The sequence below is a fragment of the Eurytemora carolleeae genome, unplaced genomic scaffold (assembly GCF_000591075.1).
Source record: "Eurytemora carolleeae unplaced genomic scaffold, Eaff_2.0 scaffold144, whole genome shotgun sequence".
NCBI classification, from domain to species: Eukaryota; Metazoa; Arthropoda; class Copepoda; order Calanoida; family Temoridae; genus Eurytemora; species Eurytemora carolleeae.
In genome coordinates, this window is record NW_019396044.1 from 219,125 (window position 1) to 240,101 (window position 20,977).

Genomic DNA, 20,977 nt, shown 5'->3' on the forward strand with positions numbered 1-20,977 from the left:
CCCCCCCCGGAAAGAAAATTAAGCCTCCTCTGCACAAATTCCTGACTACGCCCCCATCTCCAAGCAGGACACCGACTTAGTTACTTCTTGATATTGCATGACCTTGATTTAGATCTTGACCAAGGCTTTTAGCTAAGTTTTCACCAAAATATTTACTTTTGTCTGGACTGATACTTGACCCTGATACTTGGCACCGATTTACATTCTGAATCTTCAATCTTGACCTTGGCATACCTTGATTTTGACATTAAATGTTAAAGAGATTGGGTTGAGCAGCTCTCCATTCACTCTTATACTTCAACACCTGACATTGTTCTTTGTGGAAACAAGGTAAAGTACTGAGTTTATATCATTAACTATAACAATATTATTATTAATAATAATCATAATGATAATAATAATAATAATTCTAATAATAATAATAAGCCGTCATATTTACCAACACAATGAAGTCCAGTTTTGATTTTGATTTATAGCAAGCTTTAAAACAGGATGTATAAACAATACACCTATTGTGTTAATATAAAGAAAATGATGCCAATAATAAAAGTTTAATAATTAATATTAAGGTTGACCTGGATGACTTAAGAGTAGTAACTAGAGAAAAGGCGTTGGTAATTTACATTTATAATTTGAAATTAGTGTTTATTAATAACAAACTGCAAATGGAGTTCTTTAAAATGAATTTTTCTGAAAACAGTGTATTTTCTCCATTATTCACTGCACTGTGGAAGTTTCAAAATTAATTAAAGATTTCGTTTTTTATCTTAATGCTTAATAAAATACGCAGAGGTGTATGTGTTCATAAAAATCTTTTAAAAATCCTTTAAAAGTTTTAGGATTTCCACCTCTTAATTGGGGGACAATAAAATAATATTTGGGTATATAGTATAAAAAGGATATAAACTTAGCAGTAGGTGTCTAACTTTGATTTAAAAAGTCCCCCTACGGCCTACCCTCCCCCCATCTACAGGAAAACGACTTTAGACTCAAGCTGTGCTGCAGGTAATGGTAACGGCTCACCCAGGTTTAATTGTTGGTATGGATTTTAGAACTACTGGGAAGGTCATAGTTTCTTTCTCTGAAGATATAAGGAATACAACTCAATGAAGCTTCCTCTCAATAGATTTATCAGATTTGGTATTGATAACAAAACTGGTCTATGCCAGATCAACGAAAACAATTTATAAAGTATCTGAGAGTAAAAGAATTAATTATGCTTTCCCAGGACTCCAGGACTACCAGTGATGAAGAATAAAGATCTTCATCTCAGAATGTTGATATGATGCAGAACACAAACTATGACCTTAAATAGTCCAATAAACATTAGACACAGCAATTCTTTACTGTTTACATTGATGATTTAATGTTGTCTAACTATTCCATATTTTCTGGTTCTTATGGTATTCTTGTTCAGGAACTAGCTGCTGAACTTGGAGTTGAGTATATAGAAACATCAGCTGCAACCGGAGAGGGGGTTGGCAAAGCTGTACATAAATTACTAGACCTTGTTATGTACAGGATAGAGACTAAGTGTCAGGTACATAAACTAATATATCTTGTTATGTACAGTTTAGAGATTAGGGTTTCCAGCGAACGAAAGGTTTCACAAAAATGCGAAACTTTTTCGCGAAAATAAATGAAGCAAAAACGAAGCAAAATTTTGTGAAATTTTTTTCTCGCTAAAATGCGAAATGCGTAAATTTTGTGAAAACCATGAGTTTATGGCTGCAACAATTAATTGGTCAAAAGAACTTGTGGAACTGCTCTGATTGATCAATATTTGAAGTTTTATTATGTCATATGAATAAATTCCCTTCCTTTACTTTAATAAATGTTTTATTTATTTTTCGATAAATTTTCGTTTTTTTTGCATAATTTCCATTTTTGAGAAATTTTCGCGTTTTTTCACAAAATTTTTGCATTATATATTTCTTCACAAAATTTTCGCATTATCATTTTCGACAAATTTTTGCATCATTTTTTAGCAAAATTTTCACGGAACAGATTGAAGAGAAATTTTGCAAATAAACAAAAATTTTGCATTTTTTATGAGCAAACGATATGCAAAAAGAAAGCAAAATGGTCGCAAAAAAAAAAATTTCATGAAAAATACGAAATTTTTGCGAACCAATTTTTCCCTTTCGCTGGAAACCAAGTGTCAGGTACATACACAGCTATATCACGTTTTGTACAGGATAGAGACCAAGGTCAGGTACATACACTACTATTATCTCGTCATGTACAGAATATAGACTAGGTGTTGTACAGAATATAGACTAGGTGTCAGGTACATAAACTACTAGATATCGTCATGAGATGGCCTACAGGCTGTGGGTTTAGGCACCTTGAAGGCCAGGTATAACAGAAAGATAGGAATCCTGAAAAGACCAGTAAGGCGTTATTGAGTCGTTCCTCAAAATTTGCTGTATCATATTACTAATGGGTATTTGCATCTGTCCAGGGGTCCATATATTGCTATCTGTCTCTGACTATCTCTTCGTGTAATCTGATACCAGCAGCTGTTTTAATCATCATCATCATCATCATCATCATCATCATCATCATCAGCATCATCATCATCATCATCATCATCATCATCATGCTCATCATGATCATCATGATCATCATCATCATCATCATCATCATTATCATCATCATCATCATCATTCTTATCAAAATATATGGTTTAACGGACGAGAAAAATGGCGAACACAGTACAGATTTTAAGGTAAAGTTTACTAAACAAAAATGTTTTCGGAAAGTTCCTATACTCACAGTCTGGTCCTCCTCTCAGGGGCTTCACATAATTCATGAGTAGAGCACAGGGGAGTTGTAGATCGAGACGATAACGTCGCGTAACACTTCCCCAACCTACCCAAGAAACCTGGGAAGAACTGCTTCAAATCCTTGTAGAACACCATGAAGACAGCACACAAGCTAATAATCACTGTAAAGCAGCGCAAAAGTTGCCGTCTCTTAAATAAAAAAAACAGGGTTCAATATCATGAAAATAATTGTTCCAAGTTTACCAGAGAAAAACACTTAATATCAAGAGACTCATCAAGAGTTCTCCTTAAACCATTAACAGGTTTTAAATCACTATTAGAGCTGAACCCTTAACAGGCTTAACATAACCCAGAAAGCTAATGAGTTTCCACCTCCAGAGGAGTCTTGAACATGAAACCCATCTCCTCAAGTAGAAACCATCTTGTTTAGAAATGTTCCCATCACTTGAACTCCCATAGCTGTCATGTTCATAGAATGGAGTTATACCCAGCTAACACCGCCAGAGAAGTTAGATCTATGGACCCATTTTCGATAACATCCTGAGCTCCAGATATTAAAGTGTAAAACTCCTGCACTCCCAAATGTCTCTACGGACACTAAGTCCTACAGACACTTGGAGGCATCGGAGAAAATCTAAAAGCTCAGACTGAACCAACATCCTCTGGACCAGGTACCAATCCATCTCATTCTTGACCTAGTCTTCAGTCTTCAGGATACTAAAACAGTTGTACATTCTGTATGATAAAACTTGGATCTACTGGTTACATCAGAGATACCATTAGAACGTCCTTTGTGTTTAAAATAGAATCCAAAAAATTGGCTCAAATCTATTATCTTTTACAGAGATGAGTACGGAGAACTTTGTGTTTTCTACTTTCAAAACCCTCCCCATCTCCACGTTACCAAATTTTTAGTTAGAATTATTGGTAATCTGCTCGATCTCAACCATTTCTTAGGACACAAGTAAGTAGGTGGTCATTGTTTATAAAAGTTTAATCCCAGCAGCGATGAATGTTGTGGTTTCTGTCCAAAAATTTAGTAAAATCAGGTGTTAGATATCAGAGAGAACAATGCATCCCACTGTATATAAGATATAGGAGACCAGGAAATCCGATCCCATACCATGAAATCTCCTCATACTAGGAAACTCACTATACCTAAGAAACCTGCTTAGACCAGGAACTTTCTTTAGATCAGGAAATCTTTTCAGAAAAGAAAGTTTCTTTAAACCAGGGAATCTCTTCACACTAGAAAATTCCCTCAGACCCGGGAAACTGTTCATACCAAGAAATCTCCTCAGACCGAGGAATCTCCCCAGACTAGGAAATTTATTCAAACCAGGAAGTCTGCTCGGAAATCTTTTCAGATATGGTAATCTTCTCCGACCGGTAAGATTTATCAACCCAGGGAATTCCATCAGACCAGGAGATTTCATCACACCAGGATATCTCACGATCAGGAAATCTCCTCAGACAAGGAAATCTCATCAACCCAAGGGATCTCATCAGACCAATAGATTTATCAAACCAGGGAATCCCATCAGACCAGGAGATTTCATCACACCAGGAGATCTTACCAAACCAGGATATCTCACAATCAGGAAATCTCCTGAGACCAGGAAATAATATCAACCCAAGGGATCTTATCAGACCAATAGATTTATCAAGCCAGGGAATCCCATCAAACCGGAGATTCAATCAGACCAGGAGATCTCATCACACCAGGAGATCTCACCAAACCAGGAGATCTTACCAAACCAGGAGATCTCATCAGACCAGGATATCTCATGAATCCAGGAGATCTCATCAAAATGGGAGGTTTCATCAGACCCGGACACCTCATGAACCCAGGATCGTAAATATTCTACCATTCCCAGAGTTCATCTCCATCCATGATACACAAGATCGACTAGTAAGCTCTCCAGCTACACCCCTGACCCCGCGAAACGCCAAAACTGAGAAAGGAATTGTTATTTCCTCAGTATCATCATATTCATTTACAGCATGGTTTGGGAGCAATCTGGGATCATCCATGAAATACGAATCGCCCAGGATTAAAACTCATTTCAGGGACACAACTCCTCTCAGGATCACCATTCTTTTAAGAATCTCCATTATTCTCAGGATCTTCATTCTTCTTAGGATCACCCATCATTCTTAGATCAGCCAATATTTTAAAACCAGACATCAAATCAATCTTTTCTGCATTATCTGAACATCAGCCATCATTTCAGCATTAACCATTTCCTCACCATCATTCATTATCTCAGCATCAGCCAAAGCCTGAACATCAGCTATCATCTCAGCATCAGTCATCATCTTAACCTTATAATTTATAACATATGTGTGTGAAATATGATCTTGATGATAAAACTGAGGTTTGCCTTAAGGAGGCCTTGCAAAAGTTGCCTGGGGAAACAGACTGTAGAGGGAACTGGGGGTCTAAATATCAAGTACATAAACTACTAGATCTCATAATGTGTACATGCTAGAGACTAAGTGTCAATTACATAAAAGATACTAGACCTCTTCATATAGAAGAAAGAGACTTAGTGTCAGGTACACAAACTACTAGATTTTGTTATGTTACAGGATAGAGACTAAATTTCAGGTACATAAACCACTAGATATAGTATTGTACAGGAAAGAGACTAAATGTCAGGTAAATAAACTATTAGATCTAGTTATGTACAGGATAAAGACTTAATGTTAGGTACATAAACTATTAGATCTAGTTACGTACAGGATAAAGACTTAATGTTAGGTGCACAAACTACTAGATATAGTAATGTACAGGATAGGGACTTAAAGTTAGATACATAAACCAAATCTCTTCATTACAGGATAGAGACTAATTGGCAGGTACATAAACTAATAGATCTAGTTATGTACAGGATAGAGACTAAGTGTTAGATGCATAAAAAAGATTAAGTCATGTACACTTAACAAATCAAACAAAAGATAAAAAATATTCTTATTTCTAGGAAGAAGTTGTAAAGATGAAGAGAGGAGACAAGGACAGGAAACCCTGCATATGCAGCTGAAAGAACAAACTATTTTCAAACCAAAAAAAATTCTTATTTCATTTACGACAATTTTGGTATTTAATTTTTCTCCCACTTTCTCTCTTAAAGTATTTACGTACTATAAATGTTTAATCTTTCAAAACTTTATTAAGTTGTATGAGTTTGTTTATAAATTAATTTTGAACAGTTAAATATCTCTTGGAAATGGAAATGATCAAATAATGCTAGTAAACATCTCAATATTAAAGAAAGGGTTTGCAAAAAACCAAAGGGGGTATAGGCTTTTGGTGAAAAATAATCGCTTTTCATCACTACTTATCTTACTTCTATCTCTTGCGTCTATAAGAAGAAAAACGACTTATACTGAAGAACGCTACAAATTCAGAAAGTTGCAAATTACAGAAAGTTATCAAGTATTTTTCGATTTATTTTTATATAGTTAATATTTGTTATTTGATTTATATACAATGCACTTAAAACAACTTTTTTCCACTAGGTGTCTCTGCCACGTGTAATCATTCAAAGCATTGGTAGCAGAGACATCTGGTGGCCAGCTATTATATACTTAAAAAAATTTAGTATTAAAAAGCCAAGTGGAATATCAAAGCATGGTTGCAGACACAATATATTTACATTATAACAATACAAATGATTGTTGTTTGGCCAACTTAAGTTGATCTAAATATACATGACATTTGCCAGGGGCGAATATATTTTCATTTGACTCTTCTAACCAGATACTTTGTGCTAACTGACTCACCAATGGAACTTAGGGGCTAAGATCCCCAACAATCTGCTTTCTCTGCCGGCACAATAAATGCCGTCCTCTAGATAAGAAAGAGGGTTCAATACGCTTGTTCTTCTGCACTGTTACTCCTTTCTCCAGCATTGATCCTTGCACGCTGCGGCCAACAGGTGGTATCTCTAGGGTTCAATACCCTTGTCTCCCTACACGGTGTTAGGTTAGATCCCCAGCTAGTACAACTTCCCCAACACAATTTCCCCAGTCACAACTTCCCCAACAGCAATTTCCCCAGCTGCTAATTTCCCCAATCTATTTAATATAGGCTGCAATATACCAAGAGTTCAATACCCTTTTGGACTGGATCTAGATTATTTGGCTTTATTCTTAGATTGCATTTGTTATGTGCATCATATTTCCAACTGGGAGCAATGAACATGAGATTATGTACATAGGGATGAACCCTGGTTGGGTTCACATCCACTCCTGATTCTATCATCATTTATCATTTGATAATAAAATCTTCATCATGGCCGCTTTCATTAGTATTTCAGTGGAGCTCAAAGCTCCAGATCATCCTCTGATTCTTTCATGCCCTTGGTGTAACAAATTCCACCTTTCTTTGTGCGGTGGAAGCTGCTTGCACATCTGACCTGTAGCTTAAATCCCCCATAAGTGCAATAAGCATTTCAGCAGAGAACTTGCTCTCTGAAGGGGAGAAGAGACTTGCAGCAGGCAGATAATGCCCTCTTCATGAGAAAATGGTCCAATAACCCTATTGTGTTGTCAGCTATGCATCCTCCACACACTGCATGAATACTGATCACATTCCAAACACGTTCACAAACTTTCTTAAAGAAGAACTGCCATCCGTCCATATAGTCTTGTGCTTCTTGCTCCAGCTTAGTCAACGAGTAGGATGGAGTTCCAGGCAGTGGGTTTAAATCACAACCTTTCTCATTTCTACAGACTGCATGCACAATACTGCTGGCTACATGCTCCATCTAGCAACGGAGCCCTGCTATGTGGTGATGAGTGAGATTCAGAGCATTCTTAGGCTCTGACCATGGCGGAGGGATTGACCTAAGCTCTGGGCCTATTTTGAGGAGGTTATCAGCATCATGTTCATTCTACCATCCATCCAGCACTCTGAGATCATTCCTCCGTCCATCTCTGAGCTCGAGCTTGTATTGGAGGAACAGTACTAGGGACTTTAACTCGGCAGCATTACTCAGCTAGTCAGGGCTTAAAGGATGATGTTTGACAACTGTATTCTCCACCATTTTTAGTAAATATATATCCTAAGCTGAATTTAAAGATTTTGAGCCGCAGCTGAAATATGGTTGATTCCACTTTAAATTGTGTTGCATTTTTTCAAGATTTAAGCTGGCTCTCGATTGAAACCGGTTTTTGGCAGATTTAAGCAGTGGATCAATTTCATGAAATGTGGACACTGGACATTTGCAATATCCCCGCAAACCACCGACCTAAACCGACCTTAAATCTAGGTTGGTTTAGGTCTGAATTAGGTCGGATGACCTTAACCAACCTTAAATGACCTTTGGCGACGTTGATTAAGGTCATTTTAGGTCGAGTTAGGTAGGATGACCTTAGCCGACCTTAAACGACCTTAATATATAAGGTCATTTTTGGTCAGGTTAGGTCATTTTAGGTCGCATCATTTTGCAAAGTCATTCTTCAGTAAATTTAGGTTATATGAGGTCGGGACCAGAATGACATTTTAAACTATTATTTCAAATTTGAAATTTAAGATGGACCCCAAATATCTTAATCCTAAACAATTAAATAAGATTAAAATTCTTAATCTTTAAAGTTTAAACAATAAAAAAACATAAAATGATAAAAACAATTGGTTAAGGTTCGTTTTCATGTTGTTTTTTGCTTATATCTTCTGCAAGTAGGGTTGTTAATCGTTTTTATAAACGATCGTTTTATTAAAACGAATTGCGACTGTATTTTATTCAATTGTTTTTAAAAAACAATTCTTTTTGAAAAAAAATTTCATTGACAATTACGTTATCAATCGTTAACGAAGGATCATTGCTAGCGATCGTTAATGAAGGGTAGTAGTTAAAGATCGTTAAAGAAGGGTTGTCGTTAACGATCGTAAACGAAATGACGAACTTTATAAAAACGGTAGTTTTTGGAAAAAAATTACATGCAACTTTATTGAATGTCGTCTTACATGAAGTTTAACAGTTGTAGGGAAGTTTAAACTTCTTGATATTTTCTTAAAAACTACTCTGCAATGATAAGTACAGATGCCCTTCAGGTAGGTTTCCTCTCTTCTTTAACGATTGTTAACGGAGGGGTCGTCGTAAACGATCGTTAACGAAGGGTTGTCGTTAACGATCGTTAACGAAGGTTCGTCGTTAACAATCGTTAACTAAACGACAAATTTTTATAATTTTATTTTCGATTTTTCGTCGTCGTTTTCATAACGAAACGATCAATTTTCAAAAAATGAAAACGTTAACATCCCTATCTGCAAGTGTCTAAACTTTACTAATTGTAAGGGAAGAAAAACAACCTGGAAAACACGTTTAAATTTTGATTTTAAAATAATTATTGTTCAGATGTTTTGAGAGAGGAATCTACCCGAATGTATGCATGGACACGAAACACTACGGAGTTGCTCAAGAAGTTGAGAATATTCTTCAGGACTACAAGTCTCCAGGACATGATCGCTATCCTGTGTGTGGATCATGAGTTGTCTGAGGAGGACTAGCTGAAGGTCACCAGGGCCGGAGATCGAGAGATTCCTCTAATACCTTTCCAGGTCAGCTGAAATTTTTCAATTAAAATATGGCAGATTTATATCTAGAAATATTAAAAATAGCGAACGTTATTTTCTTTTAATTAAAATGGTGGACTAATTTCTTGGAAAACTTCATACTGCAAAGATTTTCTTAAATTGCTAAATTTCTTGGAAAATTTCTTTAATTTAAAAATTTTAAATGGTGGAATGCATTTGCTTCTTTTCGTGAATTTCAAAATAAACTTGGCTTGAAATATTTTTTTATTTATTTAAAGGGAATGTAGGCATAATTTCAAGCGACTCTTTTAATTAAATCCTCTTTGAAAATTGATTATTTTCAATTGTGGTTTCTCTCTTAAAGTGACTTGCAGTACTGGGAAATTGTGTGAATTCAACTTTTAACTTGAAAATAACAATATTCCACATTATTGATCAGATAAAGGGTCACTTGAATTTACTTGTACAGTCCCTTTAAAAGTCTTTTTTGATGAATATATCAGTTATAGATAGAGATGGGGTTGTTCAACTTGTAATATTGTTCGTTCATCATTCATGAACAAGCCATTTTGTTAATCTTCTAAATCAATCCATAAAAATTAAATCAATATGTTTTCACAATTTATTGTTAGTTGTTAAACTGAACGTCGCGCTTTCATTAAAATTGCTTGTTCAGTAAAATACTTTGTTCAATAAAATTGTTTGTTATTTAATAAAACTACGTTTTCAAAATTTTTTCGAAAAAGTTAAGTGGTTCAGTTCTTCTTTCCTCTTCCAAATATTTTTCTTTCTTTTCTTTCATCCGTCTTTTCTTTTTCTTTTCTATTTTTTCATCGATTTTTAATTTCAGATAGAACTGGGAAATTTGGAGTCAGAATACAGAATGAAGTTCAGATAACATTGCCGTCTATGAATAATACTGTTGTTCAGTGTTCACACTGATCTAGAGGTCTTACGCTCTCAAGCAAAAATCTATGAGAATTTTGCTAATTCTTCTGAAGTACCTAAGTTAACACCTATTGAAGAGACTTTGTATAAGCAGGCTGAATCGATGAATGTGTGCAGTGATTAGAAAAGAAATCTTCAAAAGATATTAAATCTCAATAGACTCATAGAAGCAAGATTCTGTAACAAAAAAAACAAAGTGAAAAATAATTTATATCGAGTTTTAATTTGTGTTTGAATTACGTTTGTTTCTAATCATTTAAGTTATTTTAATATAAAATATTTTAAAGCAACAACATTTTTTTTAACTGAAGGGTTGTTTATAGTTGCAATTGATTGATGGGTATATGGTTTGTACTTTTATTAGTTGGTTGAAAGAAAGTTTGTCCAAAGGAAATTGTATTAGGTCAAAAGAAAGCTGTAGTAGGTCGAGAGGAAGTTGTAGGTTGACGGTAGGTCATGGAAGGTCGTAGCAGGTCAGTCATAGACGTAGGACGACGCCAGTTATAGCTTTGTTTGGTTGTAGAGAGGTCGCTGTGTAGGTAGTCGGAGGTTGTAGTAGGTTGACAGTTTGTCGTGGAAGGTCGTAGCAGGTCGGTTATAGACGGGGGACGACGCCAGTATAGGTTTGGTTGGCCAAAAAGAGGTTGCTGAGACGTCAAGGTAACGTCGCTACAAGGTCGAAAACGGTGCGTTTTGCGTCAAGGCGACGTCTAAACGACTTTAAATCGACTTCAGATCGACGTCACCCCAACGTCGGCCCGACCAAAGACGACGTCGCCCTGACGTCAAGTCGACGTCAGTTGGTTATGTGGGATAGACTTGGTGTCCTCCACATTCCAAAGGTAGAGTCTGAAAACCTTCTAGCTAATAATAGATTTGATCGTCCTCCACTTCAAAAAACCAGGTAGAATATACTCCTTCCAGTTCCCTTACTTCGCAGAAGAGGCAGGAAGTTTTAGGTGGTTTCCAAGCATAGGTATGGAGAGTTCCTACACATCCCAAACTAGGACCATGAGGGTTACACCTCAATTTCTCTGATGAGGATCTTGCTATCACATGTTCATGGTTCTTCATAAATATTTCCTCTTCCACAGTCACTACATACTCTGTGTGCTGGACGATCCCTTTCTGTATGGATCCTTCCAGCAACACATCCATCCCCTGACTCTGGATAGAGGAACTCAAGGTTTTTTGGAACCCAACCTCAAATTCCATGATGTAGGACTGTCCTGGTACTATGAGGGAATCACTTTTCCAGGTTTTGGGTGTCACACAAGTTTTGGTACTGGCCATGTCCCTGCATGTTTGTGTGCTAATCACAAATGTTTCTTCTTTTTTGGTCAGTGAAAATGGCTTTAAATACAAGAACATCCCGCAATAGTATAGTTTTCTATGGGATCTAACTTTGCATTTATAACTGTTGAGTTTTTCAGTATTAACTTTTTTCAATATTTTCACTTTTTGTCTTTCTCCACGTTCTTCTTGGTCATGTTGACATCATGAACCTTGATGTTGGTGGGGTTGGAACTGCCATCGCTGCCACTAGACAAAGCAACATTAGAGGAAGTGTTCAAGTTCCTGCTCTTTTGTACGTCCTCCTGCTTTGTCCTCTGCCTTGTCTCTGCCTCGCATCTCCAGGTTCACCAGTTTTGCCAATGTCTTGCCCTTTCTGACCTGCACAGTATTGTAATTATTGTTATACATATTCATAGATAATAATCCTGCCTGGGGTGAGAATTTGGATACTACAAGGTTGCGTTCAATGATTTTTATTTTTATTTAAATTGTAAACACTAATTGGTATCCACTTTCCATGCCTTGCAGGGAGTATTATAGAATTTTTGACTTTTGCGATTAAAACTTTTTTCTCCCTAATGGCATGAATCCCCCTTTTTTCCTTTTTCAATGTTGTCTTCATTTTCAGTCCATCTCTCCCATCTGTCTCTACTTCCAGCCCTGTTTAGTGGTCTACTTCCTGACCTATTTTGTGACCTACTTCTTGACTTACTTTCTACTGTAAATCCCAACTTTTTGTCAACTAATGACTTCTTAATTTTGATACTCCCTGTCCATTCGATCTTTTCCAGAGATGCTTCTCTGGTTCTGGTTGATGCTTTGCACTCCCTTGATATCCTCCTTCTCTTTGTTGAAGGAGGGCCCATTGGCTGAGGAGTTTTCTCCCATGCTTCACTAAAAGCAGATGTCATAGTTTTCACAATTGAGGAACCTGATTTCATTAATGTTTAGAGCACTCCTTGAGTGGCTTGGTTCTCGGTGTCCTCGGTCCAGGAGATGAATCAAGCTTTTCTTCTGTCTTGGCTGTTCTTCCTGATCTTCTGCTTCATGAGTCATGACCCTGTTGTTGTTGACAATGTTGTCTCATCTGGGATCCTTAATTCTGGTCTTGATTCTTTTTGCATCTTTGGTTTCAATACTCTGTTCTTTTTCTTGTGAGGCTGCAGAGGTCACTTGATCCTCTGTTATTGTCTTGTCCTCATCTTGTAGTATCTGTGTTAGTTCTCCCTCTCCAATCTCATCAACATTAAAATGACTATAAAAATCTTTCTCTGAATTGCTATTGCTCCTGTGCTCCGATGATCTGTTGCTTGATTGATTGGGTGATTGATTGATTAATTGATCTGTAAAAGACTGGTAGAGGTCATAATTGTCTTCAGACTCTTCTTCTTGGTGGTCTTCTACAGAGGTTTGACTCCTCATCTCTGTACTGTTGCAGCTCTTGCTGGCGTTACTTCCAGTCTTGCTTCTGATTGGTCCAGTGCATCACTCTAAAAAATGCAATTTTGGTCTTTAGCATCAGGCATTTAAGTTCTTCTTTCATATTTCAAATTTCTTCTTTCATTACTCAAATTTTGTTGAATATTTTCCAAAATTACAATCTAACAAAACTTGTTAATAGCTTACACATTGTTCTCTCAGCATGTGTCAAACTCTTTCATATGACATCTTTCTTTTGTCATGTGACAGTTTTCTTTCATTGTAATTAGCCGATATTTTGATTTATGATTAATCAAACATTAAACCAGCTGCCAGGCCGGCTTGGCCAGCATGACTGGCTTGAAGGGGGGGGGGGGGATCAGTGCTGGGGAGAATCAGCTGAATTAACAGTTTAGTATGTAAGTCCGCTGTGCTGCTATCTACGTCAATTTGATCCAGAAATTTGGAGACATCAAATAGATTTAAAGGAAAACCTCTGAGAAACTGAAAGAACAAAATTAAAATTTACAAGCGCTTGTACACTCTCTCAAAACTTATGCTGCATTTTCAATGCTTTGCTTGAAAGAGATGTATCAATGCAAAACCAAATCTTCAATAATTCAGACTGCAGAATCTACTTTATACAAGAATCAAATGTTGTCTAAATTGGTGATCAATTGAAGTCCTGTCCTTTAAGCTTTGAATTGTAATAAATGTATTATGAACAACAAAACTTATGCTGCATGTTACTTTAAAGATTTGTATTTAGATCTTTTCTTTCTGTCTATTCATACTTTTTTATTTCATGTATTTGTATTATTAAAAAATGTGATAAACATGATTAAAAGATGTAAATGTGATTAAAAGATGTTTAATTTTTTTTGATCAATTGCATTTTTGCCGATTTTTTACGTTTTAAAACAAATAAATTTTATTAAAAAATTTAGATTTTACATAACTGTCGGATTTTTAGGTATCATCAAACTTGAATCTAGTTGTAACAAATTTTGAGAGAATAGGTCGCGCCACCTGTAACGACCTCGTTTGACATGTCAAGATTCAAAGCTGAATGATCATATAACAAATAATTCCATAGTTGTGCAGTATGTTGAAGGGACATTCAACAAATTTTGACGAATGGTAATTTTTAAACCAAACAGTGTTGCTGGATGAAGGGACATGAGACTTACTTTGTGTGCTGACAATTATATTGAGGTGCAACCCACACATGACAGTGGGGGACCAACACCGGTTGATAGATCATGTAATAAACTTTGCATTAAGACACTGAATATACAATTAACAAAATTTGACGAATGATTCTGCTAAGGTGTATTTGAGTCTGGTGCTTCAAGAAATTTTGTTAGATGAAAATCTGAAATTTCTGAGAGTGATTCTTCTGATTGATCCTGTCTTGTTGCAGACACTTTTCTTGCTGTCTCTGCTTCCAGTGTTGCTTCTGATTAGTCCAGTTGATGAATAATCATCCTGGTGTTGGCTACCATGGTGTTGATGTCTTTGTAGAATTCATCAACCAAACTTTGATTGACTTTACAAGGTAAATTGATCTTGGAGAGCTTGTCTTCCAACTGTAACATAGCTTCCTTTGGCAGCCTTAGTAGCAAAAAAATAGGATTCAAGTCTGGTTCTCCAAATTTTATCATGAGTCTGAGTTTGCTGATATGAGGAGTATACTCTCCAGAATTAAGAACATTCATTTCCTTTATTTTCATTTGAGCTTGATTCACTATTTCCGTGATCTGTAGAGGCCCATACTGACCATTTTAGTTGAAGCTTTCGGGAGTTACCAATTGGAGGAAGACCAGTTCCATCTATCTTCAGTTTATCAAATGGTTTTGAATAAGACTTGACCTGGCCTCTTGTCTTAGCATCAGGTCGATGATCCAGTCCTCCTCCAAGGGGTGTGGCTGGGGGTGATGTGTGGCGTTGTCTCTGAATATTGCAAGCAAGGAAAGGTGAGTAAGGTTTGTCTCCCTTCCTTGAAATAAGCGTGCAGGACTGCACAATGTAGAATAATTTTGAGTTGCTTTATATGCATTAATTAAAGTGGGTAGTCTTTTTTCCCAATCATTCACCCTTTCTGAGCTTTCAACAAGGACCACATGAATTCTTTTATGAATTCTTTCTACTTGGTTACTTTTATGGTTGTCATTGTTGCGTTGTCAGTTGCTCCGGGCCTTAGCTGATTTTAATTGCAAAAATTTATAATTATAAAATTTATAATTTTAATTTTTTCCGTCATTCTCATGCCACTATGTTGAATAATTTGTAAAAAATATTTTATTTAGATTTGAAACACAAATTTAAAAAAACCTCCTGTATTATACAGGCACATTTTGATTTAATGCGCATGCTCATTACTGCATTGCTGAGGCTCGGTCTGCCTAGCAAATCTGGGAGGCTTGTGTCTGCATACCGGAGGCTCATGGCGTCCGGGGGTTCCCTCTCTTGCGTTGCCCAGGTTACTACTAGTAACTACCTCCGTTTACCTGCGCTTGGTCTGAAATTATGAATTTAGCAAAAGTGCCCGGCATTGTCCGTGGAATTTCAAATAATTAAAAGAAATTTAGCCTATGTCATCCCCGGGGTACCTATGTATTCCATCAAAAAATGTCAGCCAATTTGGTCCAGCCGTTTGGCCAGCTATAGCTTAGATATAAATAAATGAGCAAAGAACTTTATTATTTAGATAATTTGTTGGCTTATAAAGAATTTCGCTAAATTTAATGATTAAAACAGGCGTGGAAAATTGATAAAAATGACTAAGCAATTTTTATGCATATGCTGATTACTAATCATGAAATATATTTATATAAATATATCTCAATAGCTTAAATGCCGCTAAGAATTTCAAAATCTAGAGGCACATTAAGTTTTTTTGTGGTTTTCGGTATTCTTGCAAGCATGCAATTTCTTAGGTTTTCGATTCCTTTTCTCAAATACCAACAAGAACCTCCTGAAAACCATAGGATTCACTAAACCTAGGAGGAGGAGGGCTTAGTCTCCATAACCCCCCCCCCCCCCCCGAATACGCCTCAGTATAGTCCATAGTTCCAAATAATGCATTGTCAAATTTCTTTGCTAGGACTAAGCAAATTATATTTCTTAGGCAACAATTTCCAAATTTCGAAGCTGAGTCAAAAATATCTAATTTATGACTCACATAAATCTCACTGGAAGGGGATACATTTGGAGTACTGACCCGTTTTTTCCGTCTATTGTCTGTCTTTATACTGAATAATACAACTTTCTAGCCTAAGGATTCTTCCGATACTGTGATACTTCGAATGAACTGGAGTTTTTAGTGCTAGATATTGTGACCAGACTTGAATAATACCGAGGTGAAAGTTAACAGATTAAACGTAGTTAAAACACTCCTCTTGTGAGCTGGTTTAAGTTAAAGATGAGTGGTTCAACTGCGTCTAAGTAGTTTAATTACGTCTAATTGGTTCAAATAATTCTCCCAGTAATTAAATCTGGGCCCCTATTATAGGTAATGTACAAACTATCAAGGTTTTGAAAAATGGACATATCGTTAAATAGATTTTGTAACACAAAACGATAATATACATTTTATATACCTCTGCCCTTTTCGAGAAAAGGTTTCTTCTTTACAAACTTTATCACTAACAAACTGATTTTTCGTATCGAATTATAACGTTTTACTCTTTAGATCATTACAACTGAATTATACAATAAAACATAGAAAATTGATACTTTAGATTTTCAAAGCTTTTAATCTAAAATTGATTATGTTTGTGGTGAGTAATCAGTTGCTTTTAGAAAACTGAACAGTACTAAAAATAAAAACATCGAAATTTATTTTTTAACAACATCTGTATACATTTAATAAAAACAGTATTAACATTAAATTTATCAATATTTTCACAATAATCACATTTATCAAAGACAACTGACAAAATATTTAAACCACGATTTATTCAACACGCTCAGAACAAAAATTAATCAATGGGCCAAATATATCAGTATAAAGCTGTTCTACCTTTAAACCTTTTTTATAACACATGGGCTTTACTTTAGGCTAATTAATGGAATTTTAAACCTATGTATATGCACCAGTTGAGCAAATGCAAATATGGAGAAGGAACTGAGTTAAAATCTGGAAGATTATCTGAACAGTATTTATGGGGTTGGAGAGCAGACAGTCAGTCCTGCTTACCATCTCGCGGGGTTTACACAATTGGCATATTTTCATCATTTAAATAAAATTGGATACATTTTCATCTTCAGCTACATTATAAAGATCCATTTGTAACTTTTAGAATAAATCTAAGCCCCAGTTACTTAACAAGACTTTTTAAATGCATTGCATGGTAACTTAAAATTCACAGTGACATATTTATTTAAGTCATTAAAGTAAGATACACAACGACAACCCTATTTTATCATTATCATTATCTAAATGTAAGGAATCAATCACAATAGTATAACTACACAAAATGTAGATGTTATATATGAAATTTAACTCTATTTATTAATTTTCAGTTTGATGAGTCTCTTAGAGATCTCTATCACTGACTAGGAGCTGAATTAAAATAAAACCACACCCTCTGCACTAGATCCAATCTTCTTTGATTAATGGATCCAATCTCCTTGACGGATCCAATCTTCTAGACGGATCCAATCTCTTCGACGGATCCAATCTCCTAGACGGATCCAATCTCCTAGACTGGATCCATTCTCTTCGACGGATCCAATCTCTTCGACGGATCCAATCTCCTAGACGGATCCAATCTCCTAGACGGATCCAATCTCCTAGACGGATCCAATCTCCTAGATGGATCCATTCTCTTCGACGGATCCAATCTCTTCGACGGATCCAATCTCCTAGACGGATCCAATCTCCTAGACGGATCCAATCTCCTAGACGGATCCAATCTCCTAGACGGATCCAATCTCCTAGACGGATCCAATCTCCTTGACAGATCCAATCTCTTCGACGGATCCAATCTCCTTGACAGATCCAACACATTTCGTTGGCTGTCACATGGAATACTTCACAGAAAAAATGGTTCATGTGTCAAGTGTTTTAAAAATATTGGCTTACATTTCCAAATTAAAAGTTTCCTTTCTTGAATGACATCTTTTAAACATTGTAAGATCAATTTGCTCTATCCTGAAAATTCAGTAATTTTTAATTTTAGTTTGGCATCCAGAAATATTATATTATGATATATTATGAAAATGTGTTCTAATAAACATTGTTTCAAATAAGAAATCGATAAAGGTTGAGAAACAGCCATGTTTAATGTTTATTTTTAATATCAGACAGGGACTTCAGTAGTGTAAGTCGATTATTCAATTTTTCTTAAAAACTTAGCAAAAAAGAATAAAAGATATTTAAAAAATATTGGTCTGAGAGATATTTTAAGAAAAAAAATATCAAAAAAGTGACAAGTAAGATGAAAAACATTCTTCAAAATTTAAACAAGAGGCCTAACAATAGCTCCGCCTTAAAACACTGAATTCAGAAAAGTTTATTTCGTAGGAATTTTTTAAGTATTTAATCATTTAAAGACAAAAAGATGGTTTCGGTCTTGACCTACAAATGATATTATTGATAGATTAATTCTATAAAATGGCTCTCAGCTCGCCATTTAAAAAAAAATTGATTAATTGTTGTTGCGAAGTTCTTAAAATAGTTAGGCGCAGATTTATCGCTAGGACCATAATCTTGGCTCCATTATAAAAATTGAATGTACCTTAAAACATATATCTGAGTAACAATGAGGATTGTATCATCAATGCCAAAGTTATTTTTAAATCGAATAATCGAATTCTAATATTAGTGTTATTATCTCTGCATCATAAATTCCTCACTTTTATAGAGAGAATGCTTCTCATACCAAGTTAGGTTACATTTGTGAATTGTCGTAAATCTTTTTGAATTTCATTTAATTTATATTGATAAACTTAGAATCTCAAAACCAAGCTAAGAACATTCCGGTGGGTCTCCCGAGTTCCCCAATAAAAAGTTGAGGCAAATAGGTCCAGGGGTTTCTGATTTATGATCGGACAAACAAACACACAGACAAACAGAGATTACAACTTTATATTTATAAAAGTGTAGTCACGATTTAATTTACCTTACCCATATTCAGCTTTGTAGTTGTTAGCAGAGGAATTTAACGAGGAATTCTTTCGGAACATTCTTTTTACCTCCTTGTTGAACTTTGGTAGACTTAACAAAAAGATTTATCAGCAACGTAAAATTTAAGAGTAATATCACAATGTTTCATTCTAAGATGTTAAAATAAAATCGAACGATGTCAAATTTACGAACGCTTTTTTATTATCGAGGACAACCAACAGTAAGAAAAAAATGGACACAAAATGAACAACATAATTTCTATAAACTACAGGGTGTCCCAAAAAACATGGGAATTTACTGACGAATTGGATATCGTCTTTGTTATGAATTAGCATTGTAATACCTAATTTCAAAAGCCTTAATATTATTATGTCTGCTACAGTTTATATTATGGAAAGAGTAAATGGCTGTAAAGATGTGTCTATAATGTCTCCGCAAGATGAACAGTAAATACGGACAAGTTTACTCTGTTTGTATACTGTAACTTTCTTGTTTTACTAAGTACAACCGTATGCAGTCAAAACATAAAAACAAACTAAATGTAAACATAGCAGACGAAACCCTTATAGGTTACAGATTTCTCAGTAGGAATCACTATTCTAAATCAAAAAATTATTTAAAAAAAAGATATCGAATTCGTCACTGAATTCCCAAGTTTATTGGGACAGGGTACAGTAAAATCCATAATTTTGGGAAAGAATAAGTTCTATGAAAAATAACAAGACAAGAATATATGTCTATCTTTCTGTATTTTTCTAAGAAAAATTTTAATCTACCAACAGCATTTAACAAAAAAAATGAACTTTTAACTTTTCTAATCCTTTTAAAACTATTAGTGTAAAACTTATTTTTTTATTTTGAAATATCAAAGGCCTTCAATTGCAAAGAATTAAAAATTAGAAAATTAGATTTTGAAGAAAGTGTTTATGTGGTACATGATATAAACTTGGGAGAAGGGGGCTTTAGTAATATTTACAAAGGAACAAACTCTGATTTTCTAATTTCCATATCGTTGCAGCCCAATGTCGTAGACCTTTAATATTTCAAACTATGAACGATATTGGATCAAATAATGTAAGTTTGAAATATTAAAGGTTTACATCATAAGGCTGCAAAGATATTGGTTTTACAAAAACTGAATTTGTGGAAAAAACCTCAATTCCTTTAATGTTATATGATTGACTTACAAGAATCCGTAGATGAAGGGATTGATAGCTGCAGATATTTTACAACAAACAGCTAAAAACAATTATAAAAATCATGTCGAAATTATTAATCAAGAAAATTGAAAATATTGTTATTTTTCACCTATCTGGTTCTATTCAATAAACGTAAAAATCAATATTCCAGAAAAATCCTCAAACTGTTTAGTTTTACAATTATAACGAAGAAAAATGGCTGTTAATAATTTTTAAAAAGGTCAAACTAAATATATTACATATAAAAGTACGTATCTTTATCAACCTTTATCTAAGCTCTTTTCATAGTAATTGATTATTAAATTATATTTAGATAGTTTCTACGAAACTAATCAGCTAACTCTACGAATAAAAGGTCAAAAGAAAATTAAGGAATTATTAAAATTACATGAAAAATGGATTAACGGACATGTATGGCATGCTAATGCTTTTTAAATTTGATTTTTTTTGGTTGAATGTTTTTTCTATGCTTTTCGAAAATTTTCAAATAACCCGTAGCGTTAAAGTTCAAAGGTTAAAACAAACAAAAAACAATAGGCATTGGAAAATCATTGAATTAGCTGTATTACACTAAAAATGTGTGGTCCGTGGACGAAAGGCCAGATATAGTCTGCGAAACAGACAATTTATATGACATGTAAAAAAAATA

General features: G+C 35.0%; 1 protein-coding gene and 1 long non-coding RNA gene across 2 annotated transcripts in view; both read left to right on the forward strand.

Moving 5' to 3' along the window:
* LOC111701684 (ras-related protein Rab-27A) overlaps positions 1 to 6,229 on the forward strand; it is a 15,589-nt gene extending 9,360 nt beyond the window's left edge. Inside the window, exons 7-10 of the mRNA XM_023473083.1 lie at positions 261 to 330; positions 570 to 614; positions 1,418 to 1,540; positions 5,774 to 6,229. Coding sequence (XP_023328851.1) covers positions 261 to 330; positions 570 to 614; positions 1,418 to 1,540; positions 5,774 to 5,833 — 298 coding nt within the window. The 3' untranslated portion in view covers positions 5,834 to 6,229. The remainder of the gene's footprint in view (positions 1 to 260; positions 331 to 569; positions 615 to 1,417; positions 1,541 to 5,773) is intronic.
* A 2,762-nt stretch (positions 6,230 to 8,991) lies between these two features.
* LOC111701700 (uncharacterized) lies at positions 8,992 to 10,571 on the forward strand. Its single transcript, XR_002765256.1, has 2 exons — positions 8,992 to 9,357; positions 10,184 to 10,571. It is a non-coding gene; the product is annotated as an uncharacterized LOC111701700 (long non-coding RNA).
* Positions 10,572 to 20,977: the final 10,406 nt, after the last annotated feature.